This window comes from Panthera leo, chromosome E1 (genome assembly GCF_018350215.1).
Source record: "Panthera leo isolate Ple1 chromosome E1, P.leo_Ple1_pat1.1, whole genome shotgun sequence".
NCBI classification, from domain to species: Eukaryota; Metazoa; Chordata; class Mammalia; order Carnivora; family Felidae; genus Panthera; species Panthera leo.
Window position 1 is genome coordinate 46,327,225 of NC_056692.1, and position 22,064 is coordinate 46,349,288.

At 53.4% G+C, this 22,064-nt stretch overlaps 2 protein-coding genes and 1 long non-coding RNA gene across 9 annotated transcripts; 1 reads left to right on the top strand and 2 right to left on the bottom strand.

The window, feature by feature from the left end:
• Positions 1-3,463: 3,463 nt before the first annotated feature.
• On the bottom strand, positions 3,464-6,654 carry LOC122207069. Of its 2 annotated transcripts, none has more exons than XR_006196657.1 (3): positions 6,041-6,654; positions 4,595-4,719; positions 3,464-4,301 (listed from the first exon to the last, which is right to left on the bottom strand). It is a non-coding gene; the product is annotated as an uncharacterized LOC122207069 (long non-coding RNA). The 2 variants fall into 2 exon arrangements; XR_006196656.1 differs by having other exon boundaries at positions 4,595-4,763.
• PRR29 (proline rich 29) lies at positions 6,329-8,800 on the top strand. 6 transcript variants are annotated; one of them, XM_042916815.1, is made up of 6 exons: positions 6,329-6,420; positions 6,661-6,736; positions 6,949-7,061; positions 7,949-8,175; positions 8,325-8,395; positions 8,547-8,800. In XM_042916815.1, the coding sequence occupies exons 1-6, from the start codon at positions 6,361-6,363 to the stop codon at positions 8,618-8,620; spliced, it is 621 nt and encodes a 206-aa protein (XP_042772749.1). In that variant the 5' UTR covers positions 6,329-6,360; the 3' UTR covers positions 8,621-8,800. The 6 variants fall into 6 exon arrangements, with proteins under 6 accessions (XP_042772749.1, XP_042772753.1, XP_042772748.1 ...); XM_042916819.1 differs by having other exon boundaries at positions 8,592-8,800; XM_042916814.1 differs by having other exon boundaries at positions 6,360-6,444.
• Positions 8,801-9,432: 632 nt separating this feature from the next.
• ICAM2 (intercellular adhesion molecule 2) lies at positions 9,433-21,823 on the bottom strand. Its single transcript, XM_042916813.1, has 5 exons — positions 21,681-21,823; positions 13,997-14,254; positions 11,949-12,212; positions 10,430-10,750; positions 9,433-9,767 (listed from the first exon to the last, which is right to left on the bottom strand). The coding sequence occupies exons 2-5, from the start codon at positions 14,187-14,189 to the stop codon at positions 9,619-9,621; spliced, it is 927 nt and encodes a 308-aa protein (XP_042772747.1). The 5' UTR covers positions 14,190-14,254; positions 21,681-21,823; the 3' UTR covers positions 9,433-9,618.
• Between the last annotated feature and the right edge of the window lie 241 nt (positions 21,824-22,064).

A 22,064-nucleotide genomic window follows, 5' to 3' on the forward strand; every position in this document is an offset into this window, starting at 1 on the left:
ACACTTGCACTGCGTGTTACACCTGTTCCCGAACGGGCTTACTGCTCACGCAGACACACTCCCACACTCACACCAGGCTCGTGCGTGTACTTGTACACTTACAGCCGGGTGAACACAAACGTCGCATACCCTGGGCGTGAACTTTTATCAAGTGTCCGTCTGTGTGTACACACGCCCATACCCACGGTCACGCTCATGCACTCACGCATTTCCACGCATGTTACTTACATCCGTACTGTTGTCTACGTCCACACTCCTGTTCACGCGTACCCAGGGCCACCCGTGTGCACCTATGATCGTGAGACTTTCATCAAGTGTCTGCCTATCTGTACACCCACGTCCCCGCACACCCAAATACACACCGAAACACAGCACACATACACACATCCCTCACATCCCTCACACACACATACCTCCAAACACACACACACACACACACACACACACACACACACACGCAGCTCTTAGCTGGACAACACAGCAGTCTCAAGGGTCATTTCTCCACCGCCACTACCCACCCCCCCACCCCGCCATCCCGCCCCCCCCCCCCCCCCCCCGCCATCCCACTGGCTAGACATCTGTCCCTCAGAACTTGGGGAGGGGACAAAGGGTGGGGGGCAGGTTGAGATTGGTTCAGCCCCCCTCCCCCCTCCTTTCTGGGTCTGTGGTGACCCCTAGTGGAGCTGTTGTGAAATGACCCGTCTCACAGCTCAAGCGCCTGCCCCAGGCGGACAAGAGAACCCCAAAGCTCCCCGCGAGGCTCCCCCCACCCACTCTCCCACAACCATCCCTGAAGCATCTTTTCTGGTAGCCAGCTCTCCAGCTGCGCGGAGCCCAGGACAGAGCGTGGCCTTTGTGAGGGGCGCAGGGAGGCCTGAGGAGTGGTCCCCCTCAGTCTTGGAGGCTGGGTGGCCTCTCTCCTCCCAGAGACCCTCTGTGGACACAGCCCGCAGCCTCCTGGAGCCCCTCCCTGAAGGCCAGGCCTGGCTGAGGCTTGCAAAGTTCCTGCTATGCCCGGATTTCCCGCGTCTCGCCCCAGGTGAGTCACTTCACACCCTCAGAGGTTCGTCTTCCAAACCCACAGGTGTGAGCGTTGGTGTTCTCTGTGCATGGTTCTTATCCTGCTCTGCTTGCTGACCTTTCCTGACACACATTTGCCGTGTAGTTTTGTTGCTAACGTAATCCAGGTGTCTGGTCACCCCTGCCTTTTCTTTGCAAGGATCTTCTTCTTCTAGATCTCAGAGGAAAAGCAAACGTTTTGTCTCATCCTTGCCAAGTTGTCTCCCCAGAACTGTTCCTTGGGGTCCCTGACATCACTCAGGGCCCTGCCATGGCTCCAGTTTGCTTTGCTGCTGGCTACTGTCCCCTTGGTAGCACAGTCCTCCCTGTCCGTGGGCACTGAGGAGAGGTGGTGGGCAGGCAGCTGTCATTCCCATATATGGCTCCTCCCTTTTGGTCTCTGCCTGGGCCCTGCCAAGAGCTCTGTGGGGGTAAGAACGACTTTAATGAGGGATTGAAGTAATTGAAGGGAATTGTAATATATGAGGGGGAGGGCTGCTGCATTCAGTTGCACGGGTTGTCTACTGTACAATTCTGGGCACCAATCACGTTTGCAATCATTATAGATTCATGTATTTTAGATGATAATTGTCTAGCAGATGGTAGCAAACTGTCCAGAGGACAAGGCTAATTTTTCTGACTTGCACAAGTTGTCATTTGGACTAGGAATAAGGCTGATTGGAAAACCAAAGTTGTATGTGAAATATGACTTTTCCCCACAGCCCAAGGGGAATGAATGCCTCCCTCTCTTGATAACACTATTCCTCCTAACTTTGGGGGACTGCTCCTCCCCTACTCCAAATAGGTCATTCTGGGGTGGCCGCTGATCGCAGATCGATGACCCCGCCCCGGCCACGGAAATGGCCATGTCACCCAGATCTGGGCGATCCTCTTGGCCACAGTGGCCGGTCCAAAAGCTGGGTATGTGGCGCAAGTGTGGCCAGTCGTAGTCCTTCCTGGGGAGTTATATGTATTGATACAAAAGAAAGATGAACTCTCTCTCCTCAGGATTCTCTGAGTTTGTCTAGGGTAATTGAAGTAACAAGTCAGAAGGTGCCTGAGGAGTATTTCCCACCTAGCGGAAGGGCCTATCTGTAGGACGAGCCAACGAGAACACCACACACGATGCGGGGGCGGGGGGAGGATGAGAGAGGGGCCTGAAGACACTGCTTGACCCCTGGGTCAGTGAAACTACAGAGCAGCTATGTCACTGTCTGCCCCATCACATGAGCCAAAAAGCGTCCCTTTTCTTTAGGCTGGTTTAGGCTGAGTATCAGGTGCCCACAGACAAAAGAATTCTTAGAAGCACCTTTCGGAAAAATCCCACTCTGGGGCACTTGGGTGGCTCAGTCGGTTGAGCATCCGACTCTTGATTTTGGCTCAGGTCATGATCCCAGGGTCCTAGGATCGAGCCCCGTGTCGGGCTCCATGCTGATGTCACAAAGCCTGCTTGGGATTCTCCTTCTCTCTGCCCGTCCCCTGCCCATGCTCTCTCTCTCTCTCTCTCTCAAGGTAAATAAATAAATTTAAAAAAACGACAAAAAAGAAAATCCCACCGTGACCCACAGGAACCCACCCTGTCATACCCTGTCCTGGCCACTACTCCCCACCCCTCACCCCTGCCTGAGCAGTCAGTTCTCTCCCTGAGTCTTCAGCCAGGGAGACTTTCTGGGAGCTTCAGCAGGTGCTCCCCTGTGGTTGGTGACACCCCAATTCTGGGAGTCAAGGAGGGGAGGGCTCTGGACTCCACCCCACAGTTCTATTCCTGTGAGGTGGGACCTTGAAAGCAAGTTCCCTTCACGATGCATCCCACTGCTGCCATCTACACATTTATAAGTCTCCAAAGTGCCACCAGGGGCCTGTCAGACAAAACCACACACACACGCATCTCACAAGGGTAGCCATGATTTGGACAAACAGCATAGAGCCTCTAAGCAGAAAAATGGAATTTCTTTCCTGTGATATTTTCAAGGCTTCTCCCCACATAGCCAGTAGTCATAACTAGCTCCTTCCAGTTAGTGCCTCGCTAGAAAGGGGGCCCAAGAAAAGTGTCTGTTGCTGGGTTTTCTGCCTCTGCTTAGCACTTCCTCATCTGTACCAAAAAGAAACACTGAAATTTCCACCCAAATTCTTTTTTTTTAAGGCTTATTTATTTTGAGACAGAGAGGGCAAGCATGTGTAAGTGGGGGAGGGACAGAGAGAGGAAGAAAGAATCCCAAGCAGGCTCTGCACCGAAAGCACAGAGCCTGGTGTGGGGCTCGAACCCACAAACCATGAGATTATGACCTGAGCTGAAGTCAGATGCTTAACAGACTGAGCCACCCAGGCAGCCCCACCCAACCCAAATTCTTAAAAGTTCCCTTTTCTCTCCATTTCCATCGGAGGGGGAGATGAGGGAGCCCAGTTTTCACGGTTTTCTAATGACTGCACACTCTTCCTTTGAGTGAATTGCCTTCATTTATATAGCCATTCCCTTACTAAAGGACGCTGGATATGTTCAATCTTCGACTCTTAAAAATAACACTGTGACAAACACATTTTAGTAGAAACCTTTTTCCCTGTTTGGTTTATTCCCAGATACAGATTTACCAAGGCAACAGGGAGGACTTTGGTACATATTTCAGTGGGACACACACACACACACACACACACAAAACCCAAAAGTCATAAAGCAACAAGGCAAAGATACAAACAAGAGTCCTCGCCGAGACAAAATGAAGAGGAAGTAGGTGGAGCATTCGATGCCTCAAAGAAGGTGGTAGGAGGCAGGGCGAGTATGGAAAGTCACCTCCACTGTTGGACTAATGTTAGATCGTCTATAAGCAAAATAGCTCTGGCAGATAAGCATGTGCGGTTTTTCCATTCTTCAACTGGCAAATGTTTCCGTTTCCTTTGACGAAGAGCTCTGCTTGAATACAGAAGCCAGATAGCGTTTATCTCGGCCCTGCCTTCCAAAATACAAGTTTCGTGTGTGGTTAACATACGATCTTGTATCTGAAATAATCACCAATTCCTGACTGTTTTCCACAGCCACCTCCAGCCCGCTCTGGGCTTCTTTGAGAGGGCTGAGGGTGATGGCCTCCCGCTGGCCTCCCTGCCTCCAGCTTTGCCTCGGTTGAATCCATTGGCTGTTATACTCCCAGATGAATTTTCCTCCGTGTCTATTTCTGCATCTGATGTCACCGAACACAAATTTTAACACAGAGCTACCAGAATTGCTTTCTCCAGGAGTTTTCAGCAGACTGGGGGCAGACACAGAGAAAGTGGGAGGTTAGTGCCATAGTTTGGATTCCCTCCAAAGCAGAGCCTGAGACAAGGATTTGGGAGCAAGTAGTTTCTTTGGAAGGGGATCCCAGGAAGCACTGTGAGGGAGTGGAGAAATGACAGAGGAAAAAACCAGTGAAGTGTGTGTTTGTTGGTGAGCAGATTATCACTGGGACAACTGAGACATAAAGCCACAGGGACTACTGAAAAACTTCGGGGACGATCCCCCCCCGGAGTTGCCCCCCGGAGGCCAGCAGGCTGGGGAATTTACCATCAACTGCTCTCCCTTGATGCTTCAGGGTTGCCTCTGGGATGACTTCCGGCCTGCCTCACTTGTGGCCAGAAAATGTCCCCAGATGGAAACACGGAAAGTGAGTGCAGGAACCAACTGTACACCTTTGGGAGGATACATCCCCATCAGACATTTGCTCTTCCTGAGTCTGGTTGACATTAACAAAGATGGGAGGAACAAGATGAATCTTCCTAAAACATGTCTGTGCACACGTCACTGCCCTATTTCTCTCCTGCTCGAAACTCACCAAGAGCTCCCCACTACCCACATAGCTCAGCCTGAACTCCACCATTCCGCCTGCCACCCAGGCGCCCCATGACCCCTTCTTATATGTCTCACCCACAGGGGACTTTGCACAGTCTTGTATCTTTCTTAAGTTTATTAATTTATTTTGAGGGAGGGGGCGCAAGTGGGGGAGAGGCAGAGAGAGAGGAGGAGAGAGAGAGAGAATCCCAAGCAGGCTCCATGCTGTCAGCACAGATCCCATGAACAATGAGATCATAACCTGAGCTGAAGTTAAGTCGAACACTTAACCGATTGACCCACCCAGGTGCCCCATACAACAGTCTTGTATTTTTGCTTTCACTTCATGAATACATTTTCCACTTCCCAGCAATGCTGGAACCAGCAGGAATATACTACTGTATCTCCAGTGTCCAGAAGGGCGCCTTGCACACACAGGCATCTCCTTGGTCAAGGTTTGCTGATGGTAAGCACGAGGATTGGTTTTGCCCCTCCAACTGCAACGAGGGAGCAGATGGAAAGATGCATGTCTGTGTCCATCCCACTCCCCAGGGCCTGTCACTACATTGCCTGACGTCAGCTTGTTGATGGCCGTGGAAGCTATAAGACTCACAGCTAATGCACGGTCCACAGGCCCCCCTCCCCGACTCTAAAGCACAAAGGAGGAGGCGGGAATGGTCTTTCTGGTTCTAGACACCAGGAGTGCCAGGAAGAGGAGCTGAACAGAAGTAGAGGGTGGGGGAAGGGCAGCCCAAGGGGTGCTAATCCCAGCTTCCTGTCTGGATTTTCCTTGACTGCTGCTCAGGGCCTATCTTAGGATGGTCACAGCTGCCGAAATAGATCTCTCCCCTCACCTGTTCTGAAGCAAAGAAGACCTTGATAACTTCCTGTCAAAAGAATGCATGCTTTGGGAATTTTTCCAGGATGTGGGACAATAATGGGGGCACTGGTGCTGAACTCCTTGGGGTTCTCCACCTCTGTAAAGCAGCAGCCAGGAATGAGGGAGCAAACGGCCACAAGGGGGGAGTCCAGGGGCCAGCCACCTGTTTCTGGCCAGGGCCCAGGTCTTTTCTGTGAACTTGGTTGATGTTCGCTTCCTTGGTCTGCTCCAGAAACCACTCCCAGCCTGAAGGACGCCCCTCTGATTCAGAGTGAAACACATCCTCTGCCCTCCTCACTCACCTGCCTCTCTCCGCCAAGTCCGCTCCTACAGAATTTTCTACGGGCCAGTCTCCCCAGCCCCTCACTCATTCACTCAACAAACACGAGCTCCCAGGCTAGGTATTGGAGGTGCACAAGGGTGAGAGGTAGAGGGAGGAGCAAGATGCGATGCCCGGGGAACCGACGCACGTTGGAGGTGGGCATCCCTCAGAGGCGACACCTCCTGTGGGAGAGCCTAACACGCCCGGAGCGCTGGGGCCGGGGAGGGACCTGCGCATGCGTGGAAGGAGAGTTTCGCGTCGCCCACGTCGCCTAGGTAACCCGGACCCGCGGAAACCAGCATGGCCTTCCGCAGCGGAGGAAGCTGGGGTCAGCTCCCATCACAGAGTGCAGCCCCGACGGTGAGGGCTGAGCCGGCCTTTGAGGTTGGCTGACTGGGGAGACGTCCCTGGAGGAAGTGGGGTGGGTGAGCCGCAGAGGAAGAGACTCAGGGAAGGGGGAGGCCGTGGGCGCGCGGGGAGAAGAACGCGGCCCCTGAGGGGTTAGGGAGGCAACTCGGGGGGCGGGGGTGTCCCGGCGGGGGGGTGAGGGTCCCCCATCCCTTGCCCGCCTGGCCTGGCTGAGTCTCCCGCTCCCCCCAGCCCTGGGTGACCGTCCTGCAGCCGCTCGCATGGGCCGCCCCACCTCCGCCCCCGCAGCCGGGCCGAGTGAAGGAAGGTGAGACTCCGGGCTCACCCGCCGTGTACCCCACTCTGCCTCGCACATTCTCTAGGCTTCCTCGAGGCACATCCCTCCCGCGCGGTCCTGGGCTGGGCGTTGGGAGATCGGAGGGGGGGGTGGGGTGGGGAGGAGGGTGGGCGGTGGGAAAGGCCCTGGGACCGTGGGCAGTGGGCGACCTGGCATAGACCCGCTGAGCTCCTCCGCCCCAGACCTGCTGGAACTGATGTTGCTGCAGAACGCGCAGATGCACCAGCTGCTGCTGAGTCGCCTGGTGGCAGCAGCGCTCCACCCAGGGCCAGCTCCGCCCCAGCCCCACCCGCAGGTGCGTGGGCGGGAGGTGGGCCACCAGGGCCGTTCGCCTGGCCTGCGAGTCCAAGGGTGGGGATCCATCTAGGGGCGGACCCTTGAGAAAAAGAATCAGACAACAGTGCAGTGGACCTGGCTGGGCCCCTGTGGCATCCCTTATGTGCCAGACTCCCATGCCAGAAGCCTCCATCTGGTGGGGATCCCCAAATCCGGACCACCGAGGTCTTGTTTTCAAGGTCTCCCTGCAGTGCATCCACCACAAGAATACAGGCCCGGGAGGACAGGCACCACTGTACCCTGGGTCTGCAGGGGGCCTGATACTTATTAGGGGCTCAAGTGATATTTGTTGAACAAGTGAAAGAATAAACGAATGGCCGTGAAGACAAGGCAGCTTTGGCGGTGGCTGTCACAGGGAGAGGTACAAGGCCCGAGTGCACACCTGGTTGGGGAAAGGCTCCTTGGAGGAGCAGGTTACCTTAGAACCCGCCCTTGAAAGCCAGGTAGGCTTTTGACGCTCGGAGGAGGCCAGGTTGTGTCCAGCGTCCAGGCTGGCCGGACCTGCTGCTGTTCCTCACGCCCCGTCCCTCAGGGGGTCCCCGGGATGAACACCCCACCTCCCTGATGAGGCACAGTTGGGGGCAAAGCCAGGGCTCTGCAGTCATACCTGGAAGCTTCCAGGCTCTGTTCAGCCACTTATTAGCTGGGTGACCTTAAATAAGTTGTTCAGCCTCTGTGAGCCTCAGTTTTCCCTCCTGAAAAATAGGAAATAAATGTCTCCAAGGTGGCTTGCTTGCATGTAGACAATGCTCCATTTTATGAGAAATTAGAGGAACAGAGGAGTGGGGGTAGGGAGAGCTGGATCTGGTATCATCATCTCTCCTCCCCCGTTCCCACAATCCCCAGGTCTACCTGGAGGGTCAACAAGAGGAATATGAGGAGGAGGAGGAGAAGCAAGCCCAGGAGGAAGGGCCTTTGGTGTTCCACCACCACTACCTCCCCTGCCCGGTGCCCAGTCCGGGTCCCCTGCTACCCTGGCCAGTCCCTTTTCTTTCCCCGCCCCCACATCAGCCTTACTTGCAGGACACGTCCAGGATTCAGCACCACCCTCCTGCCTCTGGGAGAAGGGGGTCGTAAGTGAGGCTTGGGGATCTGAGCATTGCCAGGGCCCTGCTCTGGGGCTGGGCTGGAAGAGCTCACCAGGGGCTGAGGGTGGGGTGGAGATACGTGGGGGTGAGTATCTGATGGGGGGGGGGGGATGTCTTTCTTTTCTCCATCTCAGGAGAGCCATCCCCCCGCCCCCACCCCCCAGTGCCACAGGGACTGTGGGTGCGGATGTACCCCCGGCTTCAGGTAGGGGCAGAGTGGGTGGGCAGTGGGGCCCAAGCCCAGGCCGGGGATGGATCAGGAGGCCAGGAGGGCCGTTTGGGGGGACAGGGAGCTCCTACCACCACTACTGTAGGCAACTGGCCTGTCCCTTTCCCTTTTCTTCCTTGGGGTCCAGTGAGGCAGGAAGGGAGCCAAGGCGAAGGTGCTGTTCTCTCCCCAGACTACTATGATGCTGAGAGCCTACCATGAGGACAGATGCCAGCCCGGGGACCCTGCCAGCTTTACCGCAGGGCTGGAAAGAGCCCTGGAGCCCTTACGTGCCCCTCTAGTGCCTGTGACTCTGCACCCATGCCCAACAGCCCTTCTCCTCCCTTAGCTGCAGCCAGGCTCTCTCCTGGGTGAATCAATACACTCTTCACCCCATTGAAACCTTGGACTGACCTGATATCTGCCCCAGAGTAAGAGTCCGTCTAAGCATCGTCCAGGGCTGGGAAGCCACAGGGCGTGGTCTGGGACCCAGAGCCCTCCCTCGACCTCCTCCACTCACCCCTCTCTGGGATGGCTAGGGCTGGGGGGTGTCGATGGCCTAATGATGGAGCAGGTGAGGGGAGGACTGCTTTTATTGTCCGAGGCTCTCTGAAGGCCCAGAGTGTTGGGGGAGAGGCCTGGCTCAAAGGTCCTGGAGCTGAGCCAGTTCCCTTGGGCCCCACCCTCACCCCAGGAAGCTGGTTCTTGTGGCAGAAAGGAGAAGTCAGAGCCCTGTCCCGCTCCCAGTGGGAGTGGCCTGAGGTCCCAGAGGGCCAAGAAGGAAGAGAAGTCTCTCTGCCCCACCCTCCCTCAGAAGTTAGTCACTCAGGGCCCCGTGAGAATGGGTGTCTGGTGCCCGGGCTGGTCAGCATGCGGGCACCCCAGGATCTGGGCTGGCTGGCGCTCTAGAAGGCCCCTGTGAATGAGTGGGCGGAGGGAGACTTAGGAGACATTTGGAGAGAGAAGTCTGGGCCTGGTGGGTACCCTTCCCAGCTGCTGAGTTCTATCCCAGGAGAAGACACTGAGGCACAGGGTTAAGTCCAGGTATTTATATTTAGACTAGAAGAGGAAATGGTCCCAAAGTCCTCTGCTGCTCCTTAGAGTCCTGCAGCCAGGGCTGGACCACAACCCTGAGGAGCCACGCTGACTTCCAGTGGCTGCCGTGCTGGTGACCATGCCACTCATGTAGGCTGTGCCCAGTAGGCCCGACTCAGGCCCCTTTAAGCACCTTGTACCCTGTAGGCGCCCATCTGCCTCTGGCGCCAATGCTGGCCGAAGACAAAGCACAGGAGGATAGATGTCACAAACAGGAACAGCAGCACGGACACCACTGTGATGATGACGACCATCTGGTTGTCTGGCCTGGGCTCTGGGGAGGCAGGAGGGGGCAGTGGTCTTAGAAGTCTTCCGGTCCCACGTGCTAGGGCCCCAGAGGTGTGCTTGTCGCCCACCCGGCCCTCCCCCATCTTGCAGTCACCCGTGTTGCAGACGTGAGCGGCTAATGGTGTAATACCTAGGGGAAAGGTGGGCCAGGGTCCAGGCTACCAGCCAGCCCTCTGTGAGACTATGAGGGCAGATGTCCCCCAGCACATGGTTGCTGGACACCATGGCCTGGACAGTGGCGTGGTCCAGACCAAGCCCTTCCCTGGCCAGAAGTGAGTGAGCTTCTACCAAACTCTGAAGACAGGGAACACCTTGGCCATCAAGGGTCACAGAATGGCAGAGCTCCAGGGGATCTTAGGGCCAAATCTCTAGATGTAGACAGGGGCCGTGGCCAGAGAGAGGAGGTTGACTTGGTCAAGGTCACACTGGTCACTAATGGTCAAGCAACTAGTTGGGGTCCAAACTGGGCACGTGGAGAGAGCTTCGGGGAAGACAGAGAGCAAGAGGGAACCCCCTGGGATTAAGTGTGGGGTCCCTGGGCGCCTGGCCCCTGAGCTGGCAGAGAACGTGGTGAAGGTTTTTTCTTCCCCTAAGGAACGGGAGATGAATGCTCCCTCCCACCCCCTCCTTCTGGGGGCTCTCCCTCACCATAGACCTTGAGCGTCTGGGGCTCTGAGACACCGTGAATGATGTCCCCACCAAGAGACCGCAGGTCCAGGTCTGCCCGGCAGGAGAAGTTGTGGCGGCCGTCTTCCTTGTGAGCTGTGGCGTTACGTGTGACTGTGGCCTCTTGGGGGGCAAGTGCCATCGTCCTAAAGGTCTGGTTGTGCATGGCCTCCTTGCCACGGAGCAGGGTGAGAGTGAGGCTCTCAAGAGGTGCCACATTGGGCACCCAGCACTCGATGGTGAAGGATCCCCCCACAGCCACCCGAGTGGGCTTCAGCTTCAGCAGCACTTGCTTTGGAGGGTCTGTGGGGAAGAAAGAGCGGGGGGTTCTGGTCAGAATGAGGGTGCTGTCCCAGCAGGCCCCACCCAGCCAGGCCCAGCCCCTGGCACCGTAGTGTTATCAGGTCCTTGGCTGGATTTGGGAAAGCGGGCTGGGGCCTGGTCTGCTCTAGAGTGTAGAGAGGGGAAGAAGGAAACACTTCAGGGTGAAGGACATATTGGGTGGTAGTTTTACCAACATGATATTTTCTGGAATGGTCAAGAATGGAGGTGGTCAGGTGTCTACAAAGAGGAGGTCCAGAAAGTGTACGGCCAGCTAGAAATAAAAAATTTGGATCGGTCTCCTCCAGAAATCAAACACAGATTTCCACATTAAACAGCTGGATGATTATATTGGGACTTAGAAGGGAGTGTTCGTTAGATCAGGGCCGCGCGTTGTGGGGTCCTCACTTAAGAGGCAGGGACTGGAGTCAGACCTGCCTTGCTTCTCCAGGATCAGATTCATAGCCGCCTCCATCCCTTATCTATTAAACAGGGCCCTCCGTGGTACCCTGGATTCTCTTGTGAACTAGAATACCTTGCCCCAGTCACCCCAGGATAATAGGCTGGATTTAGGACATCTTTCTATTCACTTGATCCACTGATGTTGGTCATGGGAAAGACCCAAGCCATACTCTTGGTGCCGAGATGTGGAGGGAATCCTGGCCTATGGGAAGGTATCCATGGCCCACATGCAAGTGTGTGTGTGTGTGTGTGTGTGTGTGTGTGATGGTCACACATTTTCCAGGGGCCCCCAGGAATATAAAAGCCCCAGGGGGTGCCTTAACCTTCTCTCCGTGAAGGGCAGGGGCGACTGGAGAGCACACTGGCCTTTCTTTTGGTGCCCCACTACTCGTCACGGGGAGGGGGGTGTCCACTGCTACCGAGCGGGGAGGAGATTGCGGGCCCTGCCCGGGAAATGACTTTCAGATTTGTGCAGACCTTGCTTAGATTGTCCTCTGAGCAAGCCCCAGACCTGGGGTTGCCAGCAGGCTCAAGGAGGCCAGTGAAGGGTGTGAGCAGATCCTGAGCCCAAGGTGGGGGGGTCCTGTTCCTTGTCACCCCAGCAGCCCAGGGAGGTGGGAACCATATGTAGTGCCCGGGAGCAGTAACAGAGTAGCCCGGCAGACACGCAGCCGACACAGGCTCAGCCCGCGGGAAGGAGGGTCCGTGTGGCACTCACAGAACACGCTGACGTTGAGACTCTTTAACTTCTGCTTCCTGGAGCAGGTGAAGTAGCAGTAGATGATTGTGTCCTGGGAGACATTGGAGACCAAGTACTGCTTCCACTGCGTTCCACTGGCCACCAGAGTCTTGGTTAGAGTGGTTTCCAGGCCGCTGGTGTCAGGCAGGGCACAGCTGGTACTACAGTTGATCAACGTGGACCCTCCGGGCTCCACCGCCAGCTGCTCTGGATACGTGTGTACCTCAAACGTCTCACCAGACCCTGGAAGACCAGAAATACGGGGCGGCAAATGTCTCTGCTGCCCTGCACCATGGAACTGCCCACCACGGGCTGTCCGATCAAGGGACAGGTGCCCAGGAAGAACGTCCAGAGACGGCCCCTCTGCTACTCTCCCCTTGTTCAGGCCTTATTTATTACCTCACCTCTAGACAGAGGTCTCCCTGCTGCCCCAGCTGTCTCCCTGCCTCTGGTTACTCTTCCTCCAGCCCATCGCCTTCAAATTAGTCTTCTCCATCTCCCTTCTTCTTACATCTTCCATCACCATGGGGAGGGATCCTATTTGACCTTCAAAGCCCAGCCCAAATGTCCCCTTCTCCATGAAGGCCTCTCAGAACTGGAGGTGGACTGTGTCCTCTTGGCCCCTGTGGCCATGGGTTTAACCCTTTCTCCTTTCTTTTCTTCTGCCAATGCTCTTTGAAAAGCTGTTCTGTGCCAGGTGCCATTCTAGGCTCTGGTGACACGGCAGTGACCAAAGCAGAACAAACCCTGCCCTTGCAGAGCTCACATTATAGTGAAGGAGACAGACGATAATCAGCAAGTGAAATAGCCAGCCTGCCGGGTGGTGACAAGTGCCCAGGGAAGGAGAGAGGGGGTGGGTGGGGCCGTCATTTTAATAGTCAGCACAGGCCTCACCAAGATATCCGGCAAAGACCTGGAGGGGCTGGGGGTGAGCCCTGCAGCTATCTGGGGAGGGGGAGTGTTTCCAGCACTAAGACCCCAGGTCAAGGGCATGCTTGGTATGCTTGAGGAATGGCAAGATCGGGATGGCTGGAGCTCAGCAAGGAGGAAGGCAGGGGGAGAAGAGTTTAGAAGGGTAATTGCAAATGATTTATATTCATGCTGACTCTCCCTTAGATGTTCTGGAGCTTCTGGAAGGCAGGGCCCAGATTTTTCAGGTTTCTCTTAGTGCCTAGCACAATGCCCTGTGTATGGCAGACATTCGGGAAGTACTTGATGCATAAAGATTGAGTCCCCAGTGCTCACCTCCCACTCAGTGATGGCCAGAAGGTCCTTGGTCCCAACCAACTGGGCCTGCCCTGTGCTCCCACAGCTCCAGCATGTCCCCACTGAGCCCTCAGCTGGTGGCATATAATGAAATGACAAGAAAGGAGCTTTGCAGGTAGACGGAGCTGGATTCAAATCCTGAGTTTGCCAGGTACCAGCTGTGTGACCCTGGGCAAGGTGCTTTCTCTCTCTGAACCTGTTTCTTCATCTGTCAAATGGGCTAGTAATCCCCTTCCTGCAGGGTTGTGGTGAAAGCTCAGTGAGATAGTACTTGAAAAGCACCTGGCAGGTTGTCCAAAACAGAGTGCTCAGCACATGGTGGCATTTTCCTTCAAGTCCCCTGACCCCCTGGAAGATGTGTGGGTTTCCCTTCTGTAGGCCGTAGTCAAAAGGCAATGTCCTCTGCTGCCCCCTGCTGTCTCGAAGCCACATCTGAGGAACAGCTGGGGCACTCCCTCACCTTTCCTTGAACCCCAGCAACCCCTTCCACCTCAGGCCCCCGTGCAGCCCACCATTCGGCCTCCATGACCTGCCACAGGCCACGAAGCTGTGTCCAAAAGGCTAGCTTTTTTTTCCTTCGCCCCCAGGATCGTGGAGAAGCCAGGCTGGCACGGCATCCTGTACCCGTGGTGGCCGCCACTGTGTTCAAAGCCTCAGTGACTTCAGGACCAGGACCCCCTCCCACGCCTGAAGCCAGGGGAGCAGGGGCCCACCCTCTGGGCTGGCATGCGCCAAGTCAGGAACCCCAGGCACCAGCTCACCTGGGCAGCAGAACAGGGCGAGAAGGGCGGCGGGCAGGCCCCAGCAACCAAAAGGGGACATCTTGAGCGGCATCCACAGGCTCACGGCGAACAGCTGAGGGCTGCCTGGAGAGAGATGGTGGGCCCAGGTCAGGGAGTGGTGGCCTGGAGCTGTAGCCCGGAACTCTAGCCTTCTATGCGCTGGTGACCACATTTCCTCTCATTATCTGAGAGGTTCTCGGGAAGTCACTTGGGAGGCTGGCTCTCAGAGCTCCAGGCCTGCAAGAACACAGGCAGAGGAAGCTGGGTTGTAGCCGATAAGCCGGGATACGACCTGGCCTCCTGCCATGCTGCTGTGCAGGGGGCAGGGCGAGCGACAGCTGCGCGTGTCTGTGAGGGACGTGAGTGTGCATGGGGCTCGGTGCACTGTGGGTGCATAGAGGGCAGTGATGCCTATGAGCCCCAGACCTGGGAACCCCAAATCCCAAGGACACGTTGTCCAGTTCCCCTCTGGGAAGACAGTATTCAAAGTCAGGCCGGTCCAGGACATGCAGTCTCCACAGCAAAGCGGGCAGGGAGCCAGACTTCTTTAAGGAGACCTGGGCAGGAACTGGAGGCGCTCCAGCGGACCCCCAGCACAGCTACTTACACCTCAACACCCACCCACTTGCAACCTTGACCTGTCCTGACTCAGCCGATAGGGACAATTTGAGGGAAGTGCTCCCACAACCGTCCCCGGCAGCCCAGACACAGAGGTAATGGGGGTCAGTCTGGCTGTAGCCCAAACCCCAGCCTCTATTTCCAGGGCCTGGTTTATTGTGTCTCCCCCAGCCCTTCCAGGCAGGGAGCCTTGGTCTGGGGATGGGGGGCTCAGGGCCTGAGGCACTGCCGTGCATTTCTAGGGAGGCTTTATCACCTACTGAGGGAATCTCCAGAAGCAGGAGTCCCTGGGGCCAGCAGAGCCTGGGAGAGGCAGGAGAGGAGCAGGTCTCCTTGCGTTATCAGGGGCGCCCCAGCGTTTTCAGGGCTCAGGCCAAACTCCATTCCTGGGTTGCGAGGGTGAAGTCGTGCCTTTCTCTTTGGCTGCTGAGGCCAAAGGCTGTCACCACCACGTGTGGTGGGCAAGTGCCGCTTGTCAGCCCGGACCCGGGCACGTCCCTGGACAGCACTGCTTTGGAGTGATGCCGAGAGAAGATGCAGAAAAGAGCAAGCCGTAACCCCAGCCCGGGATCTGGTCCGTGTGGCTGCAGGAAACACTCCCCCGAACCCTCGGGGAGGCTGAGGGTGCGGCCCTGGGGCTCGGACAGCAGGCACTGCTGTGCGGAGACTCTGTGGTCTCCACCGGGTCAGAAGAATGATGATGATGAGAGCAATAACGACAAAAATAATAACAAAAGTAATGCAATAGTGAGCGTTTACTGACTGTTGATCAGCACCATCATAAGGGCTCTACAAACGTTAACTAACCAATCCCCCAATTCCATGAGGCAGGTACTATTACTGTCCCCATCTTAGCGATGGGGAAACTGAGGCAGAGAGAGATTAACTGACGTGTCCAACGTCACATACCTAGGGGAGCGTGAAGTCTATATGAGTGAAAGGAGCTGTGGTGATGCCAAAGCCCACAGGGCAGGGGCAAGAGAAGGATTCTTAGACACTTCATCCCCGGGAGACCCTTGGGAGGGGAATGCAAGACAGCAGGAGGCCAGAGGAAATTTCTGGGGTCTTCTTTGCCATGCCAGGCTGGGGGAGGAGGGTGGCTCATGCCCAGGGAGCTCCAGACAGCTTCTGGAAGGGTCTGTGACTGTGAATCCCAACCACACATGCTGCTGGGCCAGCCTGACTCTATCCCCACAGGGGTGAAGCTCCTGGGGCCCATAGGTTCTGCTCTAAGCCTGTCAGCCCCTGTTCCCACCTACCACTTCCTCTTTGCTCTCTCCCTCTCTTGCCCTGGGCAGGCCCTCCTTGCCTGGGGCACACCAGGCCCACGAACACGGCCGTGTTAGACGTGTGTTATCTCTGATAGCTTACACATCAACTTTCTTTCCCTCCCCACTGACCTCCCACCCACGGGGGCTGAAGCTGAATGTCACATACTGCTGTTCTAACGCAGACAGGCCTGGCAAACGGTTGATGGTGGATGGATGGATGAGTAAATGAATGGAAGAAATAGTTTGTCTTCATGTACAACCCAGGCGAGATTGGATGGGGGTCTGACATCTCTGCCGACCCCGAGGCCACGGAGCTGGGCTGAACACATAACAAGGCCAACCAGGGCCCCTTACTCCCCAAAGATGGGCACTCAGAGTTAGGCCTGGGCGGTGTTTTTCCCGGGACTCTGAACCAGAACTGGTGGAAACGAGCCCTTCCCTTTCTGATCCTAACAGTACGCACCCAAGAGCCAGCAGCCGTCTGTGCGTATGCCCTGGCAAGTGAAGAAGCTGGTAGAAAGGAACTCCACTCAGCAGTGGAGGGAAAGTGACCCAGAATTGTCCCAGGTCACGTGCTGGCTGTGGGGTGGACTCTGGCAGGAAGTGAGTTGGGTTGAGGGCTCACGATGATTCTGTGTGGCAAAAATGAAAGAGCTTTTCAGGCCCTTCACCTGCCCATTGGAGTCCAGGGCTGGCTACGGGTCCTTGCACAGGGAGTTATTTTGAGCCCTGTTCTGCCTCACAGAACTTTCCGGACAGAATGGGAGGGTGGGGTGGGAGGGAGGGTGCTCTACTTGCATGAGGCCTGGAGGTCTTCTGGGAGAGAGAATAAAGTGGTTTCGGGGGCCTGATGATCAGACCCTAGAAGGCCATGATGGATGCTTTCAAACAAAGAAGGAAGACCAAAGCTTCCTGATGCCAAGAAGTTGCCCATGGACAAAAGGAAACCGACCATGATGTAGATGAGAGAAGAAATTCTGGTGTTCCGTCTCGGAACACTGTCCCACCACCAAATACTTCCTGGCTTATTCTTTAGGGTCTCTGAGTTCTCCAATGAAGGGGACAATGAAGCTGGAAGAGTGAAGATGCTCCAGAAGATTCAAGAGGATTGGAGGGGAGAGGAGGTTGGAGCGTTAGTTTGGGAAGTGAACTCATGTCTCCACAGGGCTTTGGAAGGCTTCTGTCCTGACTGGGTCTTAATCCAGTGACTTCTCCTGTGTTCCCAGCAAAACGGTCTTTCAAGAACCAAGGTGAGATAAAGACACGATAAACAAAGCCTGAGAGAGTTTACCCCCAAGATACTCCACTAGAGGAACTTTTAAAGATGTGCGTCCAGAAGAAGGAAAAATGATTGCAGGACCGTTTTCTATGCAAGAAGGAAGGATGGGAAAACAAAAGTGTAAATGAATATGAATGAAAACAAAACAACCACTGTCTGCAGTAACAATATTTATAATACTTAATTTGAGAAGTCTTAAAATGTTCAAAAGTAAAATACTGGGCAATAATACTTAAAAGAGGGTTATGGTTCAAGCTTTCTAAACTCTGTGTTGTTTAGGAGGGAGGATATACTTTAAGTTATAGAAGCAGGGTAAAGTTGTAAGAAAAACCAACAGAGATAGGGTATTTAAGTTAGAAACCACTAGAGAAGCTTAAAACGGCATGAAAACAACCTTTAATCAAAAGAATTAAAGGAGAAAAACATGGAAAAAGAGGGGCAAGTGTAAATTTTTAAAAAGATGGTATTCAAAAGTCCAAATTTATAATAATCACAATAAAGATGAAACATTTAATGATAGTTGAATAAATTGTCAGATCGATTTTTTTTTTTTTAATCCTTGCTACGTGGTGGTGTCAGAAGAATTTGGTGGTCTCAGTCGGAAGAGCATGTGACTCTTGATCTCAGGGTCATGAGTTCGAGCCCCGTGTCGGGCTGACAGCTCGGAGCCTGGAGCCTGCTTTGGATTCTGTGTCTCCCTCGCTCTCTGCCCCTCCCCCCGCTCATGCTCTGTCTCTCTCTCTCTGTGTCAAAAATAAATAAACATTTAAAAAAATCAAAAAATCAAAATAAAATCTTAAAAAATTTTTTTTTGTTCAAGTCCTTGCCCTGTGTTAATCTATTCCTGGCTGGTGTCTGGACTGAATGCAAGGACAAAGCCTTGTATTCATAAATCAGGCACAACAGAAGGGTCGGGAAAAGGAATAGTTCACGGACCTGTTATCTCGACAAATCTGCAAACTTTTAATGTGATTCAGGGCCATGCCCTTGGAAACGAGATTTGATGTGACTAGCACACAGGCATGACCTGGGTCATGATTCCCTCTGATGTCCTGCAGGCATGTTGTCCTGCACACACAGCTCAGTTCTGAGTCATTTTAGCTTCTGGACAGCTTACAGGCAGAGGGTGCCTGTGCATCTGTCAGATGTAGGTCAGAGGTGTTGGACTGAGAAAATGGATAAGGCAGGCACGGTAACCCTGATAACAGGAAGCAGAAAGGGAGGGACTTTCCAAGTTGGAAAGAGGGTTCGGAAGACAATAACCACTTCTGCCCTCCCCTGCTTAGATTTCTGGTGATACACCCTGTCACAGGGGTACTTCCTTCTGTTTTTCTCTCAGCAAAACTTGACGTCTGATTACTAAGAGAAGGGAGAAGAAAAGGGAAACTAACATTTCGTTGACCTGTATTCCCTGCTAGGGACTGAGCGGAGGTGTTAATACGTTGTTTTATTTAATTATCATACCAGATCCATACAAATAAGGAACCATTCTGATGATGCATTTGAGAAAGCAGGGGCTTGGGTGGATTAATAATGTGCCCAGCTCATGGAAGTATGAGGGGATAGAGCAAGAGGAAAACTGAGGAAAGATCAGTGGTTGCCAGGGGTAGGGGAGGAGGGACGGGTGAAGAGGCAGACAACAGAGGATTTTTAGAGCATTGGAACTACTCTGTGTGAGCTATGATACGGACACGTGCCATGATACGTTTGTCTAAACCCACGATGGGGCGCCTGGGTGGCTCAGTCTGTAAGTGTCTGACTTCAGCTCAGGTTATGATCTCGCAGTTCGTGCGTTCGAGCCCCACTCGAACTGTGCTGACAGCTGGGAGCCTGGAGCCTGCTTCAGATTCTGTGTTTTCCTCTCTCTCTGCCGCTCGTTTGCAATCTGTCTGTCTGTCTGTCTCTCTCAAAGATAAACATTTAAAAAAATGTAAACCCATGAATGCACAATGACACGTCCATGCAGGTTCACTGAATGTAACAGATGTACCAATCCGGTGGGGGAGGTTGACAACAGGGCAGACTGTGCACGTGTGGGGGCGGTTTTGTTTTGCGGTGAAGCTAAAGCTACTCTAAAACAAAACAAAACAAAAACACAAAAACAAAAACAAAAAAGCCGATTTTTAAAAATAGCTCAAACGCACTACCTCAGAAGAGAAACTTCCAGGTTAGGGTTCTTGCCAGCTTGTTGAAAAGGCAGGTTTTAAAACTCCACTCTTATTCAGCAGGGTTTAATGGAAGCCATGGACTCAGTTATTCCTAAATTCTCATCTCAGATTAGATTTTTAAAACATGAAAACACAAACCCCACTTGTCTGTTTATGAGTCGCACCTTAGGCGTTAAGAGTATGGAAGGGTTGCAAAGTCAGAGAATGGGGGAAAAGATACGTGGCAAACACTACCCACAAGAAAAATGGGACATCTCTGTTCATAGTAGAGAAAGAGAACTTCTACAACAAAAATGTTTATTAGGGATAGCGTTAGGATACACCTGCTAAATGTTTCCCAGAAGTGGGAGAGAAGTTCCCTAAGATGCAGCCCTCAAGCAGCGAAGGATAGGAGCTGGTGGCTATGAAGAGCTCCAGTGTCTTCCTTTTCCTTGGGCAATTCTGGGAAGCATCTAGCCGGCCTATCAGAGGTCCCAACAGTCAAGCTCCCGTTGCCTACAGCCGTGACATCAGTCAAGCTCCTGTAATTGGCTTTTCTTCCTTCCCTTCTCAGTCACCCTGCCCTCCTTTCTGGAATCACCTGTCTAATAACCTACCTGAACCCAAGTCTTTGTTCCAGGCTCTGCTTTTCAAGGAGCTCAAACTAAACACTCAGGGTGCCTGAGTGGCTCAGTTGGTCAGGTGTCTGACCCTTGATTTTGGCTCAGGTCATGATCCCAGGGTTGTGGGATTGAGCCCTGCGTCAGGGGGCTCAATGTGGAGCCTGCCTAAGATTCTCTCTCTTTCTCTCTCTCTCTCTCTCTCTCTCTGCCTTTGTTCCTCTCCCCCTCTCACATGCTCTCTCTCTAAAATAAAATAAAATAAAATAAAATAAAATAAAATAAAATAATAATAAAGGAGCTCAAACTAAAAATTTACACTAACGGATTTAAGAAGAAAAACACATGATCATCTCAACAGATCCAGGGGGAAAAAAATGATGACATTCAGTACACTTTCATGAAAAAGACCTTAGCAGATTAGAAGGAAATTTCCTTAACCTGATAAAGAGAATTTACAAAAAGCTTATGTATATATTATTTTTAATAAGTAAATCTTAGGAGTATTTCCTTTATATTTTTTTAAAGTTTATTTTGAGACAGAGAGCAAGAGAGAGCAGGAGAGGGGGAAAGAGAGGGACAGACAGATCCCAAGCAGGCTTTACGCTATCAGTAAGGAGCCCGATGTGGGGCTCAAACTCATGAACCGTGAGATCATGACCTGAGCCGAGATCAAGGGTTGGATGCTTAACTGACTGAGCCCCCAGGTGCCCCAGGAACATTTCCTTTAAAAGCAGGAACCAAACGAGGATGCCTACTGTCTCTGTTGGTATTTAGCAGCACCAGAGGTCCTGGACAGAGCAGTAAGACAAGAAAAAGAAATTAAAGCCCTAAGGATGAAAAACAAAAGAACAAAACTGTCAGTATTTTCATATGATATGGTAGCCTGGGTAGTAAATCCAAAAGAATGATCAGAAAAGTGATTCAAAATAAGAAGGGATTGGGGTCTCTGGGTGGCTCAGGTGGTTAAGCGTCTGACTCTTGATTTCGGCTCAGGTCATGATCTCACAGTCCGTAGGTTCAAGCCGAGAGTTGGGCTCTGTTCTGACGGCACTGAGCTTACTTGGGATTCTCTCTCTTTCCCACTCTCTCTGCCCCTCCCCTATTCTCTCTCTCTCAAAAACAAATAGACATTAAAAAAATAATAAGGGATTTTAGCAAGGCAACTAGCTATCAGGTCAATGTCCAAAAATAAGTTGCTTTTTATGTGTATCAGTAACATACAAAAGTAGAATTAAAAAACCACATCATTTATAGTAGCAGAAAAAGAGGAATAAACTAGCAAAATATGTATAAGACCTACAGTAAGAAGTTACAAAAGAGATTCATCATGAACCCCAGATGCAATCCCGGGAGGAAGGGGACCATCCCTTTCTCCATGCATCAGCTCCGAGCACAGTGCCCTTGGCTAGAGCCATACCCACATGGTCAAAAAGGCAGCCCCCTGCTTCTAAATCGGCCAAGCGATGACAGAGCAGGAAAGAGGAGGACAATAATAGGAAACGGGCACAGAAGCAGGGTCAGTAAACTCTTGAACTCAGAGACCGCAAGGGGAGCTTCCCCCCCAGAGAACATCGGCCCAGAAGGAACTCTGGGGACCCGGGAGGGCGCCGGGGTGGGCCTTCCCCTCAGTCCAGGGGAATCAGGCCAGGGAGGGGAGGGGACTACAAGTCAGGCCTGGACCCTCCGACCCGGGCTCCCAGGAGGGAAGGAGAAGCGTGACGTTACCTGTCCTCTGCTAAACGGAGGAATGTTCCAGGAAAGTAGGGCGGCCTGGGGTCTGGAGCCTGGAGACGTGAGAGAGGCCGAGGTGCTCAGGGCCTGTGGTTCTGCGTCTGTGAATTCAGACCTCCCCTTCCCGCGGCACTCACGAGTCACGTGCTTCCTGTGATGGGCTCCCACCTCAGATTAACCTCCTGTCAGCCCGCTCCCTCTTCTTCTTTTTTTTGTTTTTGTTTTCAATTTTGTTAATGTTTTATTTAAGATTGAGCGCGAGTGGGGGAGGGGCAGAGAGAGGGAGGGAGATCCAGAATCCGAAGCAGGCTGCAGGCTCCAGGCTCTGCGATCTCAGCGCAGAGCCGGATGCGGGGCTCGAACCAGCCAACTGTGCGA

Coding starts and splice junctions, on each gene's coding strand:
- PRR29 (XM_042916814.1), top strand. CDS start 6,361: ATGGCCTTCCGCAGCGGAGGAAGCTGGGGTCAGCTCCCATCACAGAGT. Junction 7,062..7,948: donor CGCCCCAGCCCCACCCGCAG/GTGCGTGGGCGG, acceptor CACAATCCCCAG/GTCTACCTGGAGGGTCAACA. Junction 8,176..8,324: donor GCCTCTGGGAGAAGGGGGTC/GTAAGTGAGGCT, acceptor TCTCCATCTCAG/GAGAGCCATCCCCCCGCCCC.
- ICAM2 (XM_042916813.1), bottom strand. CDS start 14,189: ATGTGGTCACCAGCGCATAGAAGGCTAGAGTTCCGGGCTACAGCTCCA. Junction 10,751..11,948: donor TCTCAACGTCAGCGTGTTCT/GTGAGTGCCACA, acceptor TCTTCCCCACAG/ACCCTCCAAAGCAAGTGCTG. Junction 9,768..10,429: donor CCAGACGCTCAAGGTCTATG/GTGAGGGAGAGC, acceptor CTGCCTCCCCAG/AGCCCAGGCCAGACAACCAG.